The 27,805-nt window shown below is 39.8% G+C and overlaps 1 protein-coding gene across 2 annotated transcripts; it reads left to right on the top strand.

Moving 5' to 3' along the window:
- The first annotated feature begins 836 nt into the window (after positions 1-836).
- Positions 837-14,528, top strand: LOC109101409 (splicing factor U2AF 65 kDa subunit-like). Of its 2 annotated transcripts, none has more exons than XM_019114777.2 (11): positions 837-1,115; positions 6,026-6,200; positions 6,377-6,480; positions 7,238-7,389; positions 7,635-7,751; positions 8,213-8,351; positions 8,572-8,651; positions 11,768-11,890; positions 12,164-12,280; positions 12,435-12,662; positions 13,740-14,528. In XM_019114777.2, the coding sequence occupies exons 1-11, from the start codon at positions 1,067-1,069 to the stop codon at positions 13,869-13,871; spliced, it is 1,416 nt and encodes a 471-aa protein (XP_018970322.1). In that variant the 5' UTR covers positions 837-1,066; the 3' UTR covers positions 13,872-14,528. The 2 variants fall into 2 exon arrangements, with proteins under 2 accessions (XP_018970322.1, XP_042587508.1); XM_042731574.1 differs by having other exon boundaries at positions 838-1,115; positions 12,164-12,250; positions 12,420-12,662; positions 13,740-14,525.
- Positions 14,529-27,805: the final 13,277 nt, after the last annotated feature.

The raw sequence follows: 27,805 nt of genomic DNA, 5'->3' as shown, positions 1-27,805 counted from the left end.
CCAAAACACCAGTTACCAGTTTAAACCATGTGACTTTCCTCCTGTCTTTAAGGGATGCATTCTCACCACTCGTGATGAATTATACTGGGAAAAATGAGTTGTAATTAAACAAAGATTACTGGAGTATGTTTTACAACAAAAATACTATTTCACTCTTTCTAGCTCATATTTTCACTTTTAATTCAATGTGTTACTTGCTGTTCCTTTGAAATTAATTGTGAAATTTACTTGCAATTTCTGAATGAAAATAAAAATTGAAAGTAAATCCTACATCAATTTTCACCTTTTATTATTTTTTTAATTGTACATGTTCTTAAGTACAAGTTCTTAATTCATTGAAAGAAAAAGTGTAGCAGTCAGCTTTGATCACGCGATATTTCTTTTTAAGTGCAAGCTTCGCTAACTATTTAATATAGCAAAATGTTTACTGTCTTTTATAAACCAAATGTTTTGCCTGTTCCAGATGGAGTATTGGTGATTATTGCAGAATTTTTGCTTGGGAATTAATGATGACCATACAAGTGACATCTTTTAAGGTATTCTGTTTGGGGTTGAAACTACAAGTTTATTTTTGGCTATATATTCCTAAATATTTATCCTCATATCTAGCTTGACTATTACAAATAGAAGGTGTTATGCAACCTTTAGAAAACAGTTTACGCGATTAACTGTTATGGGAACATTAATAGCATTTCCAGATATGAGTTATACTCTCTACGTAATTATTTGTTTCTTCCTGCTTCGAAGTAACAAAATTGTAGACCAATCGCAAGACGCGTACCCGCTTGTCTCTGTAACTGACAGCAGTCTCGACCAATTAGAATAACCGCACAACACGCCCACAGCGATTAGACCCGCCCACACGCCAGACCTGCAGCAGAGAGAAGCTCCCGTCTCGTATCAAAAGGGATTGATTTCCTAAACAAACACGTTTCTTCACATGGTGCCACCGCGTCACCGTTATCAGATGAGAAAGCGGAAGCTCTATAGTGTTGCTCATCAGTGCAGCGGCTGTGTTTATTAGTTATTATTGCTCATATGAGCGCCTGGTCCGTCAGGTCTGATCATGTCTGATTTCGAGGAGTTCGAGAAACAGCTGAACGAGAATCGACAAGGTACAGTAAAGACATATCCGCGGTGTTCATGTGCTGTTATTGGTCAGTGTATAAAACAGTTGCCTCTCATGTCCCTCATGCACATAACAACGACTATGATGAATAATGAATATATGATGCAAACAGTCTTAATACAGGCATTTTTAAAAACACCGCACAAATACAGCCACTTTATTTAAATTTTTTTATATATATAATATTTGAGCAGTTTGCAGTGTTGCCATTATAATGTAAATGTTGCATTTACATAAGAACATACTCATTTAAGACTAAAGAATGTATTTTATTTGCCTAGCCCTAATTTACAGTATTTCACACACATTTAAAGCCTTTACAGTGGCCTGAAAAAGTGAATATGAATTTAATTGCATAGTTGACAAAATAACAAAGCAAGTGTCATCCTTTTCAAATGCTATAGTATATCTTTTCTTTACTTTTCAAGATCATTTTTGCTCAATGACTATTAATCAGCTGGTGTTTGGGTTATTTTTAGTGGAAGTATGAGGTCAGTTCAGTGGAAATTCACACACAGGTGTCCAATCAGAGGAACCATAGGTGTACAGATTCACATTAATTATCAACATCATCCACTGATATTTCACAATCCCACAGTTGTCACAATTCCTTGGCTGTGTTCGAAATGGCACACTAGCTTACTGCCCAGTACACAGTGCTTACTGCCTTCTGTTTTTTTTTTTAAGAATAGTGTGTGAAACCGTATACAATAAGCAACAAATTGTTTCAGATTAGTATGCTACAGTGTTGTCACATGACAAACACTGAACCTTAATTCAGCACAGCTGTGGAGGCTGTTACCTTACAAATAAATGTGCTAACCATTATTTTACAAAGGTTTGTTAATAGGGGTTTTACACTAGTAAACAAGTTTGTGCTGCCCAATTGAATTCATTACATAATTAATGAACTTTACATTTTGAATCAACACTGAGCTGTCTCATAATAACTGAACAATGATATTATTTTCTTTTTGGAAGTTACACTGGAAAAAGCGACATATAAGTGCAAATAATGATAAATTATGTTTACACTGTATTTTCTTTAGCAATAGGCTAAGAGTAAATAGTAAATAGTAGTTAGGTGGCAGAAATGTATACCTCAGTACTGTAGTACATTAAAAAACAGTATGTGATGGGAAAAGGAGAAGACAGATTCAGGGCTGTAGAGGTCATCTCTAGGTGCTGATCCACCATCTGGTCTGGATACATACTGGATCCGGGTGACTGCAGTGACCATCTGATCTAGTGGGGCAGTCGTGGCCTAATGGTTTTAACAGGGATTGCAGGTGGGGGGAGTGAATGCACAGCACTCTCTTCCACCTTCAATACCAAGACTGAGGTGAGACCCTAAAGAAACTAAACTCCCAAATGCTCCCGGGCGCCACAGCCAGAATGGCTGCCTATTGCTCCATGTGTGTGTTCACTACTTACTGCTGTGTGTGTGGACTTGGATGGTATAAATTCAGAGTACAATTTCTGAGTTACATTCAGACTTTCATTCCAGACACCTTGGATCTTCTTCAGTTTGCATATAGGCCAAGAGGATGCCATCAACACCACAATACACACTGTCCTCACACACCTGGAAAACAAGGACTGCTATGCTCAAATGCTGTTTATAGATTATAGCTCAGCATTCAACCCAGTGGTTCCATCTAAGCTCACCAATAAGCTTTATATCCTTGGTGTGCCACCCACCCTCTGCAGCTGGTTTCAGGACTTTCTACTAGGCAGACCACAGACCGTTAGAATTGGGAAACACATCCAAAACCATAATCATAAACACAGGAACTCCGCAGGGCTGCGTGCTGAGACCTATGATCTACACACTCTTCCCCCGCGACTGTGTAGCTTCCCAGAACAACACCAGCATCATCAAATTCTCTGATGATATGACAGTCACTGGACTGATAATGGGAGGTGACAAGTCAGCATATGGTAGAGAAGTGGCTGACTTAGTGACGTGGTGTCAGGATAACAATCTCTCCCTAAATGTCAACAAAACTAAGGCGATGATTGTTGATCTAAGGTGGTGGAAGGAGGAGCACTGTGCATTGTGGGATAGCGGTCGAGAGAGTGAGCAGTTTCAGATTCCTGGGTGTTCACAAAGCTGACGATCTTAACTGTTCTCCCGATATTAAAGAAGCTGGTCAAGTAATCAACGTCTGCACTTTTTGAAGAGGCTGAGGAAATTTGGCATATCAGGACAAATCCTCAGCAGCTTCTACAGGTGTGCGATCAAGAGCATCCTTACCAGCTCCATCACAGTCTGGTTTGGCTGCTGCACAGTATAGGATCATAAGGGTCTACAGCCTTTACCAGAACAGAATAGTCAAGAGAATCATCAGTATCATCAAGGGCATTAGTCACCCACAGCACAGCATTTTCACACTCCTTCCATTGGGCAGACGCTACAGGAGTGTTAAAGCCAGAACATCAAGACTGAGAAACAGCTTCTGCCCTCAGGCCATTAGGTTGGTTAATGGCTGCCATCCACTGCCTCTCCATCACAGCAGACACAGACTACCCCTCCTCCCCACTCCCTTTGTATTGAGTACTTTTGTGGTTTTTGTCCTTATATTCATGTCTTTGGCTGCTAGAGGATTCACAGAGCAATAATTTCATTGTATAGTGTAACAGAGTGTTTCCTGAAGTCTTGAATCTTTAATCCTTTAACGGATTTGAATTATAGAAATGTGATAGTGTATTATGTGTATGCCAGGTTAAAGAGATGGGTCTTTAATCTAGATTTAAATTGACAGAGTGTGTCTGTCTCCCGAACAGCACTAGGTAGACTAGGTTTAGGAGCTAAATAGGAAAAGGATCTGCCACCCACAGTTGACTTTGATATTCTAGGTATTATCAGATGGGCAGAGTTTTGAGATCGCATCAGACGTGAAGTACTATACTGCAATAAGAGCTCCCTCAGGTATTGAGGAGCTAAACCATTCAGGGCTTTATAAGTATTTAGCAGTATTTTAAAATGTACAGTCATGGCCAAAAGTTTTGGATTAATTGTGTAGAGTGATCAAATGCATTTTAAGTAATTGCTAAAAGCTTCATTGGCCAAGAAATGAACTTTTCACAAAAATATTAAATAAAAATTGACTGTTTTTTGATCCTGACACATAATGACCAGCTAACATTAATTGACTAATCATATCAGCGGCACATGTGTGAATGAGTACTAGTCAGGTGAAATCACTATCATATTGTTAGATTGTAAGAGCAGACTAATAAAAAGGAGGGAAGAAGCGCTTCCAATCATTGTGTTCTTGTTAGCAATGGTTACCTCCAAAGAAACACGTGCAGCCATCATCACTTTGCATCAAAATGGCCTCACATGCGAGGAAATTGCTACAAAGAATATTGCACCTGAAAGAACCATTTACCTGATCATCAACTTCAAGGAGAGAGGTTTGACTGCAGTGAAGAAGTCTTCAGGACGTCCCAGAGTATCCAGCAAGTTCCAGGATCGTCGTCTCCTGAGGAGTCAGCTACAGAATTGTGTCACAAACAGTGCAGAGTTTGCTTAGAAATGGCAGCAGGTTGGTGTGAGAGCATCTCCATGCACAGTGAGGCAAAAACTTTTGGACAATGGCCTGATGTCAAGAAGGGCCGCAAAGAAGCCACTTCTCTCCAAGAAAAATGTCGAGGACAGACTGAAAGCAGAAGACTGGTGCAAAGTTATTTTCTCTGAAGAAGCTCCCTTCCGACTGTTTGGGACATCTGGAAAATTGACTGATCGGAGAAGAAAAGATGAACACTACCATGAGTCCTGTGTTGTGCCAACAGTGAAACATCCTTAGATCATCCATGTGTGGAGTTGCGTTTCAACCAAGCGAGTGGGCTCTCTCATAATTCTGTCCCAAAACACTGCTATGAATAAAGAATGGTATCAAAACTTCTTCCAACAATCCATGAGTAATTTGGTGATAAAGAAGTGGCTCGAAGATCATTGCATTGAAATTTTGGATCCGTGGCCAGGAAACTCCCCGGGTCTCAATCCCATAGAGAGCCTGTGGCCAGTCCTTAAAAGGTGAGTGGACAAGCAGAAGCCCACAAACTGTGATCAACTCAGCAAACTAATGAGGCAAGAATGGATCGCCATTAGTCAGGATTTGGCCTGAGTATCATCAGCATAACAGTGAAAGCTGACACCATGTTTCTTGATGATATCTTTCAGGGGGAACATGTAGAGGGTATAGTACTGAGCCTTGTGGAACACCATACTGTAATTGTGATCGATATGATACCTCTTAATTTACTGCTACGAATTGATGATGGTCAGATAAGTATGATTTGAAACATTCCATTTGAACACATTAGAGAAACCAACCTTTTCCAAACTTCGAATTAAATAAACCATTTCCTGTTCCCTTAAGTGTGGCTGCACCAGTTGCAATGTAAGGACAGCCCTGGTCAGAAATGTGTAAATGCAATAAAAACTCAGGCCAAAACACACAAACCAATTGCAAATGTTTTATTTAAAGTATAATATATTAAATGCAGTTAACAAATCATCAAATACCATTAAATATGAAGTGTCTGTATAATACTTTTTTTCAGCATTGTTAACTGAAATTATGTGACTGATAGTTTGATAGTCCTCTGGAGCACTGGTTTGAAAATAGCCGCACAAAGCAGTGCTTTAAAGGCACACATCATTAACAACAGCCCAGAACACCCTAGCAACTGCATGGCAGCATCCTGGCAACAACCATCAACCCCCTATGATTGTGCTGATGATTTTGCACAGGGAAAGATCTAGTTATTTTATTTCAAAATCTGAAAACATGGCATAATTCTGCATAGAAATTGAACATAAATATAAGTATATTTTGGCATTTAATGATGTGCTGTTGACTTCAATATGAAACATTATTCATGCAGAGAGAGAACGGGAGAGGCATAGGAGAAGGAGTCACAGTAGCTCCGCTGGCCACAGTAAGAAGCAGCGCAGCTGGAGCAAAGACAGAAGCAGTCGCAGCAGAGGAAAGCGCAGCCGCAGTCGAGAGCGTAAGAGCCGAGACCACAGGAGCAGCTCTAGAGATCATAAGAAACACAGGTGACTGTAGGCAACACACAACAACAGACTGCCATTGTCCAACTACCACAACACTTACTTATTCTTACATCCTTACTGTTTCTGTTGTTTGTTGCCTAAAAAAAATTAAAGCGGTGCCATCTGCTGTTGAATAAGTTTGCAGCAAATTCTACAGGCTATGATATTTTTTTTCTCAGCTATTCTCCACGTCGAACAAGGAAGAAAAAGATGTGCAAGTATTGGGATGTTCCCCCTCCAGGCTTTGAGCACATCACTCCAATGCAGTACAAAGCCATGCAAGGTGCATGAGTAATTCAATATCACAGTAACAGTCTTGATCGTCCTTGTTGCACACACACTCACACACATGCACTTTTGATCACACACACACACACACACACACACACACACACACAAACAGAAAAATGAGAGTGGAAAAAAAACATTTACAATACATTAACATGTATATTTTCTTTGTGTGTTTACACATTTTAAGGGTTGTTTAAATGGCTCTCAGTCTACCGCTTTAGTTTGTTTTCAAGTATTATTATAAGACTGACTGAACTGCTCTGCTAGAGATGTTGAAATGGAATTTCTTGGTAAAAATAGCAGAGTTAAAACAGGTAAAAACAATTACATCATTCCTTTAAAAGTATGAACATTGTTAAATATGGCTAGCTGTGGAGCAAGCAATATTAAGTTAAAAAAATGTATGAGATTGAAACATTGGATTTATTGATGATTAATAAATAAACCCTGGTTATTGTGTGTTTAAAACGCATTCAATTTATTAGTACTATTACAGTACTCTTTCTTGTTTTATTTAGGTGTGACTGACAAATACTGCATGCATCACATTAAGTTTATTAGTTTATGTTAAAGCTGTATAATCAAAATGGATGGAAATTTTACATGCAATTCAAATACATACACCAAATTTTGGCCTAAATATTGTTTTAGTGTAAATAATGATATAGTTCATCCATCCATCCAAATAATTGTTTTTTTGTTTTGTGTTTTGGTGAACTGTTCTTTCATTTGTTGTGTTTGTGCTGTAGCTGCTGGCCAGATCCCCAACATTGCTCTACTGGCTGCGTCCACTAATGTTGGTTTGGCAGTCGCTCCCGCACAAGTGCCCATCGTTGGCAGTCAGATGACCAGGCAAGCGCGGCGTCTGTATGTTGGCAACATTCCGTTCGGCGTCACTGAGGTAAGTGTCCCAGAATAGAGTTCCTCAAAGCATGTTGTTTGTACAGCTCAGTCTTTATCCTCTTGTGCATGATAAATCAGCTATTTCATCTGAAAGTTAGACACGAAAACACCAATTTGTTTTTCCTTTCCAGATTTGTAATAACTAACATACTTTGCAAAGAGTTGTCAAATATTTCTCCATACACTATGATAATGGAAGATGTTTTTTTCTGGGAATGCACTGCCTTTTTCTTTGTGTCTTAGGAGTCCATGGCTGAATTCTTCAATACCCAGATGAGACTTGCAGGGCTGTCTCAAGCTCCCAGCAGTCCTGTGCTCGCAGTGCAGATCAACCAGGACAAGAACTTTGCTTTCTTAGAGGTGGGACACAGATTTCACTCACTTAATGCAACCCTAGACTGCACCTGTTTCTATGCATAACAGCCTGCAGCTCAGACAAAGAATAAAGGAGCTTATTACTGTATAATAACAATAATAAAGTTAGACTTTAATATTAGTAAAGTCTCATGAATTTCCAGTTTAAATTGGTCCATAGGAATCCATAGCTTTACTTCCAATTTGCATAGCAAATAACTAATGTAATCCATAGGCCTACTGGCATAAAAATATCTCTCCATATCGCTGTTCTATACATTTCCATAACTGTGCTTTTGAAAACACTTGATAACACTGGAAGACAACTAAAGCTTCTTCTGAAAAGCGGTTCAAAGCTGCCACTGAGAGGCGTTTTAGTGATGCACAGCAAAACATTTTCATTTAATGAGGCTGGGATACTCAGAGCTACTCTTGACTGAAGCTGACTGTCTGTCTGCCTTCCCTAGTTTCGATCAGTGGATGAAACCACTCAGGCCATGGCATTTGACGGCATTATCTTTCAAGGACAGTCGCTGAAGATCAGACGTCCACATGACTACCGCCCTCTGCCCGGCATCTCTGAGCAGCCTGCTTTTCATGTCCCAGGTCAAGACTCTTGTCACTTTCTGCTTTTTTTTATATGTCTGTTTTAGATCACTTGAGTATTAAACCTTATAGAACTTTCAAAAGTGCTCTGACTTTGGCTTGATGTGTAAGTTTGGGGTGGGATCAACTTATATAACTTATAAATTATTAATGTAGTTATTTTATTTATTTATTTATGGTTTTTACAGGGCATTAAAATCCTGATGTCTTTTGTCTTCAGGTGTCGTGTCCACAGTTGTACCAGACTCTCCTCATAAACTCTTCATTGGAGGTCTGCCAAATTATCTTAATGATGATCAGGTACGATTGAACTTACTTATCAAGGAATGAATCAATTATTAAGACAAGTTTACAGCCAACTATTTGTGTTTTAGAGCACATGTATCAATATTATTCCATGTGTCTTACATCTTTAGTCACAAATCTCACCTTAACCAACAATATCCTGATGTACTAAACATAAACAGGTTGGAAGTAACAAATATTAGAAAAACAAGCTTTTTCCTAAACATTGTATCATCAAGACATGCATCTTTTATCACCTATGGTCTGTGGTTGTCTACACTATAGCAGAGAGTAACCTATTTTCATGCTGCCCATTCAAAATTGTGTTTGTCAGTGCATGTCTAATTTTTTATGTGGATATAGTAAATATTCCTTTATTGACGTACAGACAGCCTGTAGCTGAAATCCCTCTCTTCTAAATCATCATCAGCCATGACACTTTTTCAATCTAATTGTTAGTTCATTTGTGATTTTTACATTTTAAGACAACATTGAAAGATACGTGTTAACATTTAGGCTACGTTCACACTGCAAGCAAATGTGCCTAATTTAAATTTTATGCTAAAATCCATTCCAAATTGTTGGCTATAACAAAAGTGTTCCCATATGCCAAGTTAATCTAAGGCTGTAACGATTTTTGCCCATCCTTCATTTACTTTGGCCCAGTTTTTATTGTTAAAACTAAAACTATTTAAAATTGTTAATTGAAATGAAGCTGAAATAAAATAAAATGTGACTATTAGATGGAAAATATCTCGGTTACGTATGTAACGTAAAACGTACATTGGATTTGATGTCAATATGTTGCAAAAATTCAGCCCCACTTCCTGTGCGTGAAATTCATTGTGTTTGATTATTTAACCCAAACTTCTGACCCGTGCAACATAAAACGATTGGTGGTGCACTGTTCCTCAAAACGTACGTCGGATTTGATGTCAGTATGTTGCAAAAATTCAGCCTCACTTCCTGTGCATGCGTGATAACTGACAGATATGGTACAATCAGTGCCTGAGCATATTTAATATTTGCCCCTAAAAAGGTAAAATTATGTCCAGGTGTTGTATTATTTTAAAATTTTGAGTTAGATTAAAAAAATTGCATGAATGCCGACTTGACTGTTCACACTGATGGAAAAACTTGGAACTGAATATGTCAGTTATGATCTTTACACTTTCATCCAAAAAACAGATCTGTGCCACATGAGCGTGATTTTGGGCCACATTGAGCTGCAGTGTGAACAAAGCTGGTTAGACGCCTGATAGGATGCGTGATCAGTGTTGGAGGAAAGTTACTTTTAAAAGTAATGCATTACTTACTAGTTACTTGGAAAATGTAATCTGATTGCATAACTTGTAATGCGTTACCCCCAACACTGTGCGTAATTACAGCAATCAGTGAAGATAGACAAAAAAAGGTGTAGATGGAGTAAAGATGCAAAAGTTTCTTGTTTCTGTTGCAGACAGTACCGAGGGGGGTTTGGTAATGGTGCACCTCATTGATCTAATTGGAATGTAGCTTACTAACTAACTTAATCAATTGGAGCTGAATGTACCCTGGTATTCATTTCTTTCATATTCTCATATATTTTCTTTCTTGCAGTCACTGTTACTGCTTTGAAACTCACAGCTCTTTCATTTTTTGTTCCCCCACTTTGTCCCCCAGCTAGGGGCCTGTAAGATCGTTAAGTCTGCGCTCATAATTTGTTCAGTAGTTCTGATCTACTGCTGCCATGCCAACATGTAACACAAGGCAAGTAAGACATTGCGTTCCTCACACGGATACTCCTCCTGTCAGCAGGGACCCTCCCCTCGCTGTCCTCTCTCTTCCTTCACTCTTTCGGAGCGCGAGCATCACTAAAGGGGCTCTGGGTAACCGGGATGGGCTTTTGGAGGAGTGTGAATGGGAAATGTTTGGAAAGTCAGATCTGCAGTAAGAATATAACAAAGGGGGACGTGACTTAGGAGTCCCACTGTAGGGCTCATATTGCCTAAACAATTTGAAGTTAGGAAAAAATGACTTTTTTGATTTGATTTGATTTTGAAAAATGTTTCTACCTTTGCATGCAAAGAAAGGACCTTTCATTAAGCACCTTTCTTACATTATTTTAGTATGTTGTTGTTATGAGGGGTGGTCACACTAGACTTTGAAAATGGCAAAATTTTCACTGAAATGGATGAGATATGACATCATGCTCTGTGGCGTGTTTTTTTTTTAAACACTTAAATTCAACAACATAATTTAAAAAATTATAATAATAATTCCAATATGTAAAAATATACAATCTGCTCCACTACCGTAACACTGAAAACCTGCAGCTTTAAAGTTTGCATATAATATCTTGTTAAATATTTTAAAGTTTATAAAATGCTGTTTTAAGGTTTGAATTACAAAACTTCCCTGTTTCTAGTGTCTCATATTCACATGGATGGAAGTTAGTGGAATAAAAAAAAGTGTAGTGTGACGCCCCTTTAGAAACACAGCTCTACTTATATTGAATAAACGGAGAGCATAAGTCATTTTCATCTTTACATATGTTTACTTATTGATTATTGTAATGATGACTGGAGTGGAGACCATTAGAATCGTACCCTTCTGCATTCAGAAAAAGAAGGGAACTTCAAACTAATAATGTTTTATATTATGAACATGTATCCTGGTGAATGGATGTACTGCAGGTGTAGAGCACAACAGCTGACTTCAGCAGCTTGGTTCCGTTTTCTATTCATTTCTCTAGAGGGGTTTTAAAATAAAGCAATAAGCCCCAAGAAGCCGTGGTTTACAGTGAATTTATAACAGATATTGGGCTTTTTTAGGCATGATGCGAAGCAAAGTTAGCTGTTATAAATTCACTGTTTATTGCCATTTCACCACAGATCACCAATCAGACGCGTCACTGTGTAGTGTGCTATAGCTCTTCACTGTAAATTCAGCAGTTGAACATTTTTTATAATTCAGTGTGATTATGCAGTTTGTATTGTTTCTAGTCTTTAGTTTCAGTGAAAGAAGCGGCTGTTGTGCTCTATTGGACCTGTGGTCTAGTTCAGTCCCGTCCTGGGTTTAGTGGACAGGTAGGGTTTGAGCTGCAGCTGCTGCGGTGTTAACATGCCTGTGCGTCCTCCACTGTTGTGCAGGTTAAAGAGCTCCTGACGTCATTTGGTCCTCTCAAAGCCTTCAATCTTGTGAAAGACAGTGCCACATCACTGTCCAAAGGCTATGCTTTCTGTGAATATGTGGATATCAGCGTCACTGACCAAGTAAGTCAATTTAGGTTCAAGTATTAAAGGAACACATGAGTGTAAGCTGATTTAAATCAAAAAATAATTATAGCACTTTTTTTTTTTTTTTTTTTTTACAACATTGAGAATAAAAAAGTCCTACAAGTTAAACTACATGCATTACATGTACCAATAGGTTTGGGTGGAAATGTGCTGAACTTTCCTGAATATAATGTCACCCCAGTGGAGGAAATGTGGCCGTGTATATATTTTTTGTGAGATTCACCTGGATAGTTGTACTGTTTTGCTCAGGCGGTAGCTGGATTACATGGCATGCAGCTCGGCGATAAAAAGCTCATCGTCCAGCGGGCAAGTGTGGGTGCCAAGAACGCCAATCCTGTAAGTGCCAGTCCTCAAGACTTCAACACAGTTCTTGTGACTAACAGCCAAGAAGTTACTGCAAAAATCAAGACATTCATGAAGAATGCATCGCTGATTTCTCACATGCCCAGCTTCAAGCTATTGATTGGGTCAGAGGTCCACTCTCTCATGCTGTGTTTCCATGCAGACCGCTGTTGTTGAGACGCCCGTCACGCTCCAGGTCCCAGGACTGCAGAGGGTGCAGAACTCAGGCCTGCCGACGGAGGTGCTGTGTCTGCTGAACATGGTCATGCCGGAGGAGCTGCTGGACGACGAGGACTACGAGGAGATCCTGGAGGACATCCGTGAGGAGTGCTGCAAGTACGGCACCGTGCGCTCTATCGAGATCCCCAGGCCTGTGGATGGTGTGGAGGTGCCAGGCTGCGGGAAGGTCAGTCTCTGTAGCGCAGTGAGGAGCTGCACTTTAAACTTGAAGAGTCAGAAATAAATGCCTTCAGGGATGAAATGTTGAAGAATCTTAAGCAAGCTCTTTTCCAGTGATAGGTTATCGTGACCACATGTGTAAAGCTCCAGAAATGACCAAAAAAACACCATAAAAGTAGTGAATAGGACCCATACACTATATTTCAAGTCTTATGAAGTCATAGGGTAGATAAATTCATCTCAATTCCCTGAAAAGCCCCTCTTCTGTAGCTCTCAGTTCAAACATGCTGCCATTAAAAACATCAAATCACATCCGATGTCAATGATATCAAACGTCATTGGCTCTTACTTTTCTTTTGACCAAATATCATTGATATCAAACCTTCTGTAATGCATTTATTTGATTTTTTTTAGATACAGAAGATGGGCTTTTAGGGAGCATGACAGAATCTGTCTTCATTTTCTTTCATTATATGGAGAAGAGCGATTCAGATATTTTTCACATTTTGTGTTTTACAAAAGACACACACTTTTGGATTTGAACAGTGATACAATTTACATTTTGAGTGAAGTAGTATTTTAATTTGACTTCTTTAATATAATAATGCAATTAAAGTAAATAGCCTCAGCTTGATTAATTGTAATTATTCTTAATACAGGGTTATCGTAGTAAACTAGACCTAAAACCATAAATAACCATAAATACCATAAATAAAATAAACGTTAACTGAAATTAAAATTATGATAATAATAAACTTACACTTATTTTATTTCAGCTAGTTTCCAAGGCAACATTTCTCAGTTTTATTTTGTTAAAACTAATGTAATAAAATGACTAAAACTTAGAAAAATAAAACCTATATAGACATAAATAATAACAATGAAAAAACACAACAAAACTACTAAAACTTTAGCTAAAATAAAAAAAAATACATGTATATTTAAATTATTAATAAAAACTATAGTAGATTTTCAGTTAATACTGTCTGCTTATTTAGCCTAGATAATGACTTGTTTTAAACAGAACTCTAAGGCTTGAATAATAATGGCAGTATTGTTTTATTTATTTTTTTCTCTGTTGCAGATATTCGTAGAGTACGTGTCTGCTGCAGAATGCCAGAAGGCCATGCAGGCACTCACAGGACGCAAGTTTGCGAACCGCGTGGTGGTCACGAAATACTACGATCCAGACATGTATCACAGGCATGAGTTCTGAGGGAAGATACTCTTCTAAAGAGAGACAGAGAGAGCTGTTTGTGCTGTCTGAGTGTGAAGTTTCAATGAGCTGTATGTAGGTTTACACTTATTGTCTTCTACTTCCACTTATCAATTTCTTTTCCATATTGAAATACAAAGGAATAGATGTAAGTAGCCAAGTAGGAGATATTTTTAGACTTCTAGTACAACGAAACAGTGTCAAGCGATCTCTTCCATGTTAAGGGGCATTCATACATGCAGTGATTTACACTAATGAAGTGACCAGAAGCTAGTCTTTTTAAAAAAAGACTTGGTCATTTCCAGAATCAAGCAGGTAATGTGATGTGATGCGGGCATTTTCCTCGGGATCCATGTGAACCTCCTGCATTTCGTTCACGAACCTCACTTTGAGAAACCCTGGCATACTGTAATATTTAATAGATTTTCTTATGAGTTAGGACAAATGTAATCTTAACGTAATCAAAAAGTCGTCAGAATACATTACCTTATATTTGTAAATCCAATAGATTACATTTCAAACTACTCTTTCTGTCATGTAATTTGTATACCATTATAGGTCCCGCTTATAATGTGTCCCTAATACCTGTGTACTTGCATAGTAACTAGATGTGTACATACACATTGGTACATAGTATCTACAGCTGTTATGTTTGTTTAACTACACACATGTAACAACCCACTGAATATATTAAGTACAAATGTGTAACAAGACTAACAGCACTTTTTGGTAAAGAAAGTGTTACACTTTATATTAGATTTATTATGTAATTACTCTGATGTTACACAGCAGCAGCCAGTAAGTTAGGCTTTACATATAAATAGTGGTTGGTGTCCAGAATGTTACACATTTTTTTTTTAAGTGGACAGTTCCTGAGGAGTTACCACCGGTATTACTGTGGTGCACCAACTCCAACTCAAGATCCAACTCCTCCCACTTTACATATCCCTAAACCTATCCATCTACACCGGATGGATCCCATTTCCACCGCTAAACCTACCCGTCTCCACCGCCTGGATCCCATCTCCACCCCTAAAGCTACCCATCTCCACCCCCTGGATCCAATTTCCACCGCTAAACCTACCCGTCTCCACCACCTGGATCCCACCTCCACCCCTAAACCTACCCGTCTCCACCCCCTGGATCCCGTCTCCACCCCCTGGATCCCATCTAAACCCCTAAACCTACCCATCTCCAACCCCTGGATCGCATCTAAACCCCTAAACCTACCCGTCTCCACCCCCTGGATCGCATCTAAACCCCCTGGATCCCATCTCCACCCCTACACCTACCCATCTCCACCCCTACACCTACCCATCTCCACCCCCTGGTTCCCATCTCCACCCCTAAACCTACCCGTCTCCACCGCCTGGATCCCGTCTCCACCCCCTGGATTCCCATCTCCACCCCTAAACCTACCCATCTCCACCCCCTGGATCCCATCTCCACCCTCATCTATAAACCTACCCGTCTCCACCCCCTGGATCCCATCTCACACCCTTAAACCTACCCGTCTCCACCCCCTGGATCCCATCTCCACCCTTAAACCTACCCGTCTCCCACCCCCTGGATCCCATCTCCACCCCTAAAACCTACCCGTCTCCACCCGCTGGATCCCATCTCCACCCCTAAACCTACCCGTCTCCACCCCCTGGATCCCATCTCCACCCTTAAACCTACCCGTCTCCACCCCCTGGATCCCATCTCCACCCCTTAAACCCACCCGTCTCCACCCCCTGGATCCCATCTCCACCCCTAAACCTACCCGTCTCCACCCCCTGGATCCCATCTCTCCACCCCTAAACCTACCCCTCTCCACCCCCTGGATCCCATCTCCACCCTTTAAACCTACCCGTCTCCACCCCCTGGATCCCATCTCCACCCCTAAACCTACCCGTCTCCACCCCCTGGATCCCATCTCCACCCCTAAACCTACCCGTCTCCACCCGCTGGACCACATCTCCACCACTAAACCTACCCGTCTCCACCCCCTGGATCCCATCTCCACCCCTAAACCTACCCGTCTCCACACCCCTGGATCCCATCTCCACCCTTAAACCTACCCGCTTTTTCCCCCTGGATCCCATCTCCACCCCTAAACCTACCCCGTCTGCACCCCCTGGATTCCACCTCCACCCCTAAACCTACCCGTCTCCACCCCCTGGATCCCATCTCCACCCCTAAACCTACCCGTCTCCACCCCCTGGATCCCATCTCCACCCCTAAACCTACCCGTCTCCACCCCCTGAATCCCATCTCCAACCCTTAAAACCTACCCGTCTCCACCCCCTGGATCCCATCTCCACCCCTAAACCTACCTGTCTCCACCCCCTGGATCCCATCTAAACCCCTAAACCTACCTGTCTCCACCCCCTGGATCCCATCTCCACCCCTAAACCTACCCGTCTCCACCCCCTGGATCCCATCTCCACCCTTAAACCTACCCGTCTCCAGCCCCTGGATCCCATCTCCACCCTAAACCTACCCGTATCCACCCCCTGGATCCCGTCTCCACCCCTTGGATCCCATCTCCACCCCTAAACCTACCCGTCTCAACCCCCTGGACCACATCTCCACCCCTAAACCTACCCATCTCCAGCCCCTGGATTCCATCTCCACCCCTAAACCTACCCGTCTCCACCCCCTGGATCCCATCTCCACCCCTAAACCTACCCGTCTCCACCCCCTGGATTCCATCTCCACCCCTAAACCTACCCGTCTCCACCCCCTGGAATCCATCTCCGCCCTTAAAACCTACCCCGTCTCCACCCCCCTGGATCCCATCTCCACCCCTAAACCTACCCGTCTCCACCCCCTGGATCCCATCTAAACCCCTAAAACCTACCCGTCTCCACCCGCTGGATCCCATCTCCACCCCTAAACCTACCCCTCTCCACCCCCTGGATTCCATCTCCACCCTTAAACCTACCCGTCTCCACCCCCTGGATCCCATCTCCACCCTTAAACCTACCCGTCTCCACCCCCTGGATCCCATCTCCACCCCTAAACTTACCCGTCTCCACCCCCTGGATCCCATCTCCACCCCCAAACCTACCCGTCTCCACCCCCTGGATCGCATCTAATCCCCTAAACCTACCCGTCTCCAAACCCTGGATCCCATCTCCACCCCCAAACCTACCCGTCTCCACCCCCTGGATCCCATCTCCACCCCTAAACCTACCCGTTCTCCACCCCCTGGATCCCATCTCCACCCTTAAACCTACCCGTCTCCACCCCCTGGATCCCATCTCCACCCTTAAACCTACCCGTCTCCACCCCCTGGATCCCATCTCCACCCCTAAACCTACCCGTCTGCACCCCCTGGATTCCACCTCCACCCCTAAAACCTACCCGTCTCCACCCCCTGGATCCCATCTCCACCCTTAAACCTACCGGTCTCCAGCCCCTGGATCCCGTCTCCACCCCTAAACCTACCCGTCTCCAACCCCTGGATCCCGTCTCCACCCCCTGGATCCCATCTCCACCCCTAATCCTACCCGTCTCCACCCCCCTGGATCCCATCTCCCACCCCTAAACCCTACCCGTCTCCACCCCCTGGATTCCATCTCCACCCTTAAACCTACCGGTCTCCACCCCCTGGATCCCGTCTCCACCCCCAAACCTACCCGTCTCCACCCCCTGGATTCCATCTCCACCCTTAAACCTACCCGTCCCCACCCCCTGGATTCCATCTCCACCACCCTTAAAAACCTACCCATCTCCACCCCCTGGATCCCATCTCCACCCCTAAACCTACCTGTCTCCACCCACTGGATCTCTTCTCCACCCTTAAACCTACCCGTCTCCAGCCCCTGGATCCCATCTCCACCCCTAAACCTACCCGTCTCCACCCCCTGGATCCCATCTCCACCCCTAAACCTACCCGTCTCCACCCCCTGGATCCCATCTCCACCCCTAAACCTACCCGTCTCCACCCCCTGGATCAAATGGTTCAGGTACACGAGTACTTAGTGAAGTGAAAAGTGTTGTTACCAATGTCCTGTTCCACATTTGTACTTATGCAAACCATCCTGAGGGTTGTGACGTGTGTAGTTACAGAAATATTACAGCTATATATACTATGTACCAATGTGTACTTATACTGTGGTTACATACTACATACACATTTAGTTACTATTTAAGTACACAGGTATTAGGGAGACTTAATATAAAATGGGACCCAGAAATATTACTTGACACCTGAAAACACCTTGTCATGTTGTGCTAGTTAGAACAAAATATTTAAGAATTTAATGCTCAGATTAGATATTGTTTTGTGTAGTAATCTGAACCAGAATTCTAGCTAGTGTTTGAAACTTACATTGACACTGAACAATGAACAACACTGAAAACATCATTCACAGAGACTTCTGTTTAACTCTGACACTTTACATGCTTTTGAAAATAGACAGTGACTGAGATTTATTCAGACAAAGCTTCTGCTTCATACCAGTGACAGCCTTTTAATGTTTTTATGAGGATCAGTTTCACAAAATATGTTGCATTGCATCCCAAAATTAAAACAAAAAATATATCTATTTCATAAAGTAAATAAATTGTTTTTTGGACCATTAAGGTTTTTGCATTGCAGTTTTTATTACTTAATGTGTTTTTTTTTTTTTTTTTTTTGCAATTCTCAGAGTCCCATTACTATATTACAGTACTTTTTTATAAATAGATTATTGTATTTCTTTGCACATTATGCTGAAAATGCAATTTTTTTTCAAAGGTAATGATAATTCAGGGTGAAAATGTGCTATTATAATGAAAATAATGTCACAATGCCAAATCTTTATTTATATATATATATATATATATATATAATATATATATATATAATATATATATATATATATATATATATATATATATATTATATATAAAATATGTATGTGTGTGTGTGTGTGTGATATGTGTGTGTGTGTGTATGTATGTTTTTTTTTTTTTTTTTTTTTTTTTTTCTTGATTTTATTTTTGGGCTGAAAAATTATCCAGATTTCATGAAATCCACCTATACATTGTTGGTAGTTTTGAAATGCTGCTAATAGATGCAGTATATTAATGCTGCATATTTGCACATGTGTACATGTGTTTCCTCTGTATATACTTACAGTTTGATGAAGGAAATTTTCAGTCATGTTTCAAGATCCTTCAAAACAGCATCGGGTGCTTTGGACAGCTGCTCCTGCCAGAATGTATTTGTTCTCATTGGTCAACTGCAAAAAGGCTAGTATTTCTTCAAAGATGTCAGAACAGATTCCATTTGACAAGAAAACTCAGCCTGCTTCTCCCTGTCATGAAGAAAGCAAAAGCCCTGACAGAAATACTTACAGCATCTGTAAAAAGATGGTCTCACACAGCAGAAATTCTGTTCCAAGTTTTCTCTCTCATTTCTCAATCTTAAGAAGCCAGTGTGTCAGATGATGACTTAATATCAGCAGTGTTGGAAGGCTAATCATCCAATGGCATCAAGCACTGGATCTAACTGCAGTACAATGAATGTTATTCTATACAGATATTGAAATAATACCAACAGTGAGAGAGTGCTTGCTCACACAGGACTTCCATAGAGAGCTAATGCCTGAAAATGTGGCAGGCGACAACAGTTGCTAAGGAAGAATTGGCAGTCTGGTCAATTCATCTACAAGCAGTGAGTAAAAATTGTTGCTCTCCATGGTGCTGAACTCCAATTAAGGTTGGAATACACTATATAACTTTTGTTACTTACTGTAAATGGTTACAGAGAAAAACTGGGCATCATACACACAATGACTGAGGATCACACACTATTAGACTTTCAAGTCCTTCCAAACACAGCAAACTCATGCAGAATCGTGTGCCACATTGCTAGGAGATTCATGATAATGAAAAACGATTTGCTGCATTCAAAATTGAATACATCCCTACTTGCATAACATGCAAAAAAAAAAAAAAAGGCCAAAAGATCAGCATGTCCAAAGTCCACGGTATTTAAAAAACAGTAGGTGAAAAATACCCGGATGACCCACTACTTCCACTGAGTTTCTGAAGTGTGCATTCGATGGTCCCTTTACTATCCTATGAGGCCATGGCAGAGGATTAATCATTGCAAAAAGAAATGGCATTATTATGATTTCTAATCTTTCACTGAGGCTCGTCCTGCAGTGTTTTATTCTAGAAGAAGGTGGCGCCCCGTTCTACCAGTCGCTGTTCTCGTCCCTTGTTTGACTGTGCTGCACCTCTCACTGTGTCTCAATATGCTGTTCAAAGGTCTGTCTCTCTTTACAGCACAGTCGGTCAGCTGCTCTGGCATTCCAATGCTACACCTGTCAGCGGCAGATGGTCGGCGTAGCTCTGAGACATTGTCACAAATGTCAAGGCTTTCAGAATTTACGTATTAAAGTCAAGTCACATTTATTTAGTGCTTTATGCAACACACATTGATTCAAAGCAGCTTTGCAGTAATAAACAGGAAAATAAGTTGATGTTGCAATATTCATTGATTATGAAACATTCAGTTCTACAGAAGACAGTAGTGTCATTATTCAGCTCAGTTTAGTTCAGTGTTAATTCATTTCAGTTCAATAACTGTGTCACTGTTGCAAAGTTCATCAGTTATGAAACAAATCCAATTCAGCTCTAAGCACATCTACAGAAGACAATAGTGTCAATATTCAGCTCGATTTAGATTTGATAAAAAGAAAAAAGATCCTTTTTTAAAACTTCTTAACATTATTCACATTCAGTTGAATCAACATACTCACTGATGAACATGTGGAAGAACAAGATCTCTCTAGAAGAGCAGACGGCTTATTTCTTTTGAATGAAGTACTTCACTCTGCATTTGTCAAATCCAGACAGCTCAATTACAGTGCTTCCCATCTGTACTTCAGTCTATATACTTTATATCAGCTGTTTACAAATGATAAAAGGAATGAGAACTTTGATAAAGTAAAAAAAAAAAATCTATTTTCTTAATTTTCTTAGTAACTTTTGGCATTTTAATAAAGATTTTGTAGGGTTTTTTTCCCCCTGTTGCCCTGGTTTGCAAGCTGTTTTTTTTTTTTTTTTTGATTGTTTTGTTATTTGACATTTTCATCTTTTTTTTTCTCGTGTTTGTTTGATCAATGAAAGAAAAGATCCTGTCTATCATGTCACGTGTGTCGTCTCTCAGCAGCATGACAGCCAGCTCTCTGTGTGCTCACAGAATAAAGACGTGATTGTGTCTTTTAACAAACCTCCTGCGACACAACACAAGGTCTGCGTGTGGCAGATGGGATTTAAATTAAAGGACGTCCAAGTCTACACTGGATCCAACATGGATTCTTTCCTATATTTGTGTGCAATGTTGAATCTGTAATTCCATTTCTACTCATTTTAACAGGCAGAGTGTTAATATTCTGCCTGCGTGGCCCAAGTGCATAATTTACTCACCGTTGTGTCATTCCAAACTCGTGTTATTTTCTTGCATGAAACATACGGTAAATGGAGGTGTTAGGCAGAATTTCAGAGCTTCTGTTTTCCATATTGCAAAACCCAAACCAATAAAACGGCTTTGTGTGAGGAACAGATGGAAATTTAAGTCATTGTCAATGAATAAGATTCAAACAATGAATAAGATGTCAAATATCATGCTATGCCAGATCTGGTGACAATGGCACCAAGCACCATCGAGAGCTCTGACTGAGGAAAATATTATCATGAATAAGTTCAAGCTGAGCTGTTCATTACACAAGAGTTATTGTCTTCTAATACGGTACTTTTATAGGGTTTTTTAAGCTTGAAAGCCTCATTCCCCATTAGGGTTGCATGGAACATTTCCAGAAACTTTCCAAAAATCCCTGGAAAATTCCAAAAAATCCTGGAAAGTTTCCAAAATTTCTTGAATATTTCAGAAATTTACTGAAAATGTTCCATCTTTTGGCAACCCTGTTCCCCATTCATTTTCATTGCAGATAATACAAGCCTCCTTTTGTTTTATGAAAAAGAAAGAAATTCAGATTTTTTTAATTAAACCTGAGAGATTTCTGTGCCTTTTTAAAGTTAATTCCACCATAAGTCACTATTATTAAAAGTCATGTAGTGTATTCCAACATTAAATAGCAACCTTCAAAAATATCTAATGAGGTGGCCTGAATTTTACTACAGCAGAATCTCGTTGCCTCTGTCACACACACATGATCGAGTGGTGGGCTCTGCACGTGAGACCAAATCTGACACGCTTGTTCATCTAACCGAAGAACCCGGATCTTGAAGGACAGCACCATCCCGTGTTGTCTGTGTATGCGGCACATGGCAGAATCTACAGGAGGAACTGCTGCCAAACACAGAGCTGCAAATGTGTTAACCTCTCCAGCTCACGTGTGACAGCACTCGCCTCAGGTGCCGGTCTCTGTCTGATTTCATGCTGTGGGGTTTAAACAGAGCGTTTTTTTACATCAATAATATTTTTTGATTTTACACAAATATAACCTTTGTTTGTTTGTTTTGTGTGTGTTTTTCTGGGGTTTTTGTGATTTTTAGTAATTTTTTTGTGTCCTCATGACTTATACTGTTACAATTAACAGGTTATGCTTAATCAGTCACATTATGTAGTTAACATAGTCACATTATTTGATAGATTGGACTCTTGGTGTGTAAAGTAGCATACTGTAAATGTTAAAATAAAACTATTGTGATGTTTTCCATCTGAATATCTTCCAATTTGCATTTAACCATTAGTCTACCATTAGTTTTAATTGGTAAAACTGATTACATAAATGAGAGGAGAGGAGGAGAACGTGTTTCTGTCTTGGATTCAGTAGTTGCTGATCGCCACATAAACAACAGACCGCCAGCGTCACTGTCTGTCTGCCTGCCACTCACGAAAAACAGCCAAGATATTAGCCGCCTTATTCCCTTCAGAGTGCCCTTCCACTATCCAAACACTCATGTGCCAAGGCACCATTATGTAACATTTATCTTTATCAGATCCATCGCTGGCAGTGAGAGAAAGCCCAGGGGGCTGCTTTTTCATAATCACCAGGAGAATATGCTTCACAGCACTGTAAAAGAGAGGAGAGAGGAACTCACAAGTAGTGAAACTGGCACATTGGCAAAACTGGAAGAGTCACCGATCAGGACTGCATTGGGAGTGCAGTGCACTATGGGGGATTGGGTCTGACACCTTGATGGGACTGAACTACAGCCGTGCAACTGACTAATGACAACAACGCTCTGGGACACTCCATCAGATCTAGTCACTCACACGCTGAGGATTTACCACATAAATCATCATATAGTAAACTGACAGTCAAAGCCACAGATCCATTCAGTGACTATTACTAAGAATTTCTGACTCTTGTAGAAAAGATTAATAGCTGAAAGTGAAGCGTGGTGTTTCTTTGCCACCCTCACATCTATGTTGGCCTCTGGTCTGGTCTCCTTCAATCCATTTTATTATCTGATCGGTCAGAAAAGTAGAAGTACACCTGTCCTCAACAATTCTATAGATTTTTACACTTGAGATCTAAAAAATATTGAGTAGTAATTGGCCTTTCAAAACTTACCGCCATCATGTTGGCAGTGATGACATAGAAGAACCATTTTGGGTTCCTCAATGAACCTTTCAGTGAACAGCTCTTAAAGAAACAGTTTGATTGATTGATTGATTGATTGAATATTTTAATAATCTAAACTTTTTTGGAATCAAAAGAACCATTGATTCCAGTAAAGAACCATTGTTTTTCAGATTGTAATTGAACATATAAATTCACACTTTTATTCCGCATAGATTCATTAAATCAGTATTTATTTATTGATTATAGGATCATGTGACACTGCTGAAAATTCAGCTTTACATCACAGGAATAAATTATATTTTAAAATATATTAATGTATAGAACGCCCAGCCTTGGTTGAGCAGAAGAGACTTCTTTCAAAAACGTTAAAAAGTTTTATCGACCTCAAACTTTTGAACAGTGGAGATGAACATTGATGATTTCAAATAGGAAGTGAGACAGAAAGAGCAGTCTGCTTTGCACACACAATACAGTATTGATTCTGAAGTGTTTAGTGTTTCCAACAATGCAGCTCAGCGCTCAGCTTTCTGCTTGTTGTGAATGTTTACGTTAGAGAGAGTCTACTGACAAAAAAAGCTTCATCCTGTGCAAGAGCAATGGAGGAACTCATGTCACAGCACGTTGATGTGTTGTTGTTAAGGCCAGTGTCTAAGCAGAATCTCCAAACGTAGAATGAAAGGAACTCTGATGCTCACAAACCTCACTGAGATTTAAGTGTGCTCCCAAAGCACGTTTGTGAACATATGTGTGTGTGTGTGCGTTTGTGTAACTGTGGCTCACCATGGCGACAGATATGACACATGTAAGTTGTTGGGCCTTGGGAAGCTTATTAAAAGATTTTTAAGGAATTTATTTAACGCTGTAAAGGACAGTGTATTGAAAACATACACAAACTTCACTAATGACATCCCAATCTGGGATTGTGTAGACACACAGCTGAGTACAATTCAAACATTTGGACACACAAGACTGCATTTATATTTCTCTTGATCTTTTGATCTGCTTAATCTTTGAAATTATGCCCATGTGTGTTTTTTTTTTTAACAAAACATAATTTGATTAAAGCAGATAGTAAAGAGAAGCTCCTTCAATAAAAAGCATCCCTGTGTATAATCTAGACAAAGTAGAAGCTCAAACATAAGAGATTCGTCATTGTACATTTGTTGTTTTACATATTTTGGTCATTACATAATTCCCATTTGTATTATTTCATATTTCATTGTAATGACTTATTATAAAATTCTGTTATTCTAAAATAAAGAATAGGTGTGTCCATTTATTTATTTATTTCCTGTTAGGTTGGGTTTTGCATTTAACTCAAATAGCAGGTCATACTTGAAAGAATTGTCCATTTAGCTGACCAAATATAATTATGATATATATATATATATATATATATATATATATATATATATATAATATATATATATATATATATATATATATATATCGATTATAGTTTTTTTTTTTATACTTTCCAGAAAGACTACATTAAACTGAACAAATGTGACAGTAAAGACATTTATAATGTTACATAATAACAAATCTCATAAACTTATATTTTATTCACAATAGAATATAGATAACATATCAAAAGTTGAAAGTGAGACATTTTGAAATGTCATGCCAAATATTGGTTCATTTTGGATTTCATGAGAGCTACACATTCCAAAAAAGTTGGGACACGTAGCAATAAGAGGCCAGAAAAGTTAAATGTACATATAAGGAACAGCTGGAGGACCAATTTGCAACTTATTACAGTAGGTCAATTGGCAACATGATTGGGTATAAAACGACCCTCTCAGAGTGGCAGTGTCTCTCAGAAGTCAAGATGGGCAGAGGATCACCAATTCCCCCAATGCTGCGGCGAAAAATAGTGGAGCAATATCAGAAAGGAGTTTCTCCGAGAAAAATTGCAAAGAGTTTGAAGTTCTCATCATCTACAGTGCATAATATCATCCAAAGATTCAGAGAATCTGGAACAAATCTCTGTGTGCGTAAGGGTCAAGGCCAAGAAAACCATACTGGATGCCCATGATCTTCGGGCCATTAGACGACACTGCATCACATACAGGAATGCTACTGTAATGGAAATCACAACATGGGCTCAGGAATACTTCAGAAAACATTGTCGGTGAACACAATCCACTGTGCCATTCGCCGTTGCCGGCTAAAACTCTGTAGGTCAAAATAGAAGCCATATCTAAACATGATCCAGAAGCGCAGGCGTTTTCTCTGGGCCAAGGCTCATTTAAAATGGACTGTGGCAAAGTGGAAAACTGTTCTGTGGTCAGACGAATCAAAATTTGAAGTTCTTTTTGGAAAACTGGGACGCCATGTCATCCGGACTAAAGAGGACAAGGACAACCTAAGTTGTTATCAGTGCTCAGTTCAGAAGCCTGCATCTCTGATGGTATGGGGTTGCATGAGTGCGTGTGGCATGGGCAGCTTACACATCTGGAAAGGCACCATCAATGCTGAAAGGTATATCCAAGTTCTAGAACAACATATGCTCCCATCCAGACGTCGTCTCTTTCAGGGAAGACCTTGCATTTTCCAACATGACAATGCCAGACCACATACTGCATCAATTATAACATCATGGCTGCGTAGAAGAAGGATCCGGGTACTGAAAATGGCCAGCCTGCAATCCAGATCTTTTCACCCATAGAAAACATTTGGCACATCATAAAGAGGAAGATGCAACAAAGAAGACCTAAGACAGTTGAGCAACTAGAAGCCTGTATTAGACAAGAATGGGAACACAACATTCCTATTCCTAAACTTGAGCACTAAACTTGTCTCCTCAGTCCCCCAGATGTTTGCAGACTGTTATAAAAGAAGAGGGGATGCCACACAGTGGTAAACATGGCCTTTGTCCCAACTTTTTTGAGATGTGTTTGATGCATGAAATTTAAAATCAACTTATTTTTCCCTTTAAAATGATACATTTTCTCAGTTTAAACATTGGATATGTCATCTATGTTGTATTCTGAATAAAATATTGAAATTTGAAACTTCCACATCATTGCATTCTGTTTTTATTCATAATTTGTACAGTGTCCCAACTTTTTTGGAATCGGGTTTGTACATAATGTCACTATAAACAGCAAACTTGAAAGGACTGTTTAGACCTACACAAGTAAAAAACAGTTATTAATGTATATTGTTTTATTTTAATTTACAGAAATACGTTTATATAATAATCTATATATCAATATATATTCACAATTGTACTATTTTACTTTATTTAAAAAAAAAAAAATGCAGCCTTGGTGAGCATAAGAGATATAAAAATCAATATATATGAGCAATATCACACGAGTAGAAGTGAGATATGGCTATATATCAGCACGGCTGTGATTTGGCCGTAGCTAATCACAGCGTGCTGATATACAGCCATAATGCACTGCTGCTCGTGTGATATTGCATTTATATAACAGTTCGATGGCACGAGTGTGTAAATACATAAGAAAAACAAAAATGGAGTGTCTTTAAAAACCCTCTTTTGTGCAGAACTACTTCCTTCTGCCACGGATTCAAATCTCAGTTTGACAGTTTATTTGCTGAGCTCAAGATCATTACTAATTCGAAAATGTCACTTTAGAACTAGTTACAAAGGAACGTTGAGTTGCTACACTGAAAGCATATTGTATTATGTAGAGTACAGAATTATGAGAGAGTGACTGCCTGAGCGAGTCTTTTACCTGCATCTGATGCCAGCATTCATTCTTCAGGTCGATCTTATATCCATAATCACAAAATGAGTTTGAATGTCCACTGAGGAAAGCGATATCTTTGTCTCTTTAACAGTTAAGGGGATTTCCCCTGATAGCGCTAGTCAATGCATTTGTCAGTTGCGTCACTATGTTTGCATCTTATAAGGCTGTTTAAAGTAATAATAACATCCTCATTTCAGTCCCTTTCAATATAAAAGTTCTTGCGACTAAAAAGAGTCGTAATAATGTAACTTTCTCTGAAGATGAAATCATAAACACTAAACGGACCCTTTCTCAATACCAAATACAGCACATTAGTTATGTGAAATATTATTTATTGAACAATAATATAGAAATGAACAACAATAGCCATTATAAAAGTACAAAACGTTTGTACAATAGGAAATAAACACAAGCAAACAATTCAGTAAAATGAAGAAAAGCAGCGCTCTTTTTAGAACTGGATTTAATTACATAAAAACAAAAAGATATGAAACTTAACTTTGTCCTAAAGTCAAATCGATTTGCTCTGAAACAAGTAATAAATTAATAAGACTAAAGATTGGCCGTTTAATATAATCAAAAGTAATTATATCTCGTGTAACACCATCTACATCAGAACCAGCGACAAAGAAGGCCCGGCCGAAATAAGGCTGTTCTCGGCGGGGTTATGTGC

The sequence above is a fragment of the Cyprinus carpio genome, chromosome A3 (assembly GCF_018340385.1).
Source record: "Cyprinus carpio isolate SPL01 chromosome A3, ASM1834038v1, whole genome shotgun sequence".
NCBI lineage: Eukaryota > Metazoa > Chordata > Actinopteri > Cypriniformes > Cyprinidae > Cyprinus > Cyprinus carpio.
Note: the sequence above shows the minus strand (reverse complement) of the source record. Positions and strands in the feature narration are given on the sequence as shown.

Bases quoted from the DNA above. Each gene is read 5' to 3' on its own strand.
- LOC109101409 (XM_019114777.2), top strand. From the start codon at position 1,067: ATGTCTGATTTCGAGGAGTTCGAGAAACAGCTGAACGAGAATCGACAA. The intron at 12,281-12,434 runs GTTCTTGTGACT...GCTGTTGTTGAG, and splicing joins GTCCTCAAGACTTCAACACA to ACGCCCGTCACGCTCCAGGT. The intron at 12,663-13,739 runs GTCAGTCTCTGT...TCTCTGTTGCAG, and splicing joins AGGTGCCAGGCTGCGGGAAG to ATATTCGTAGAGTACGTGTC.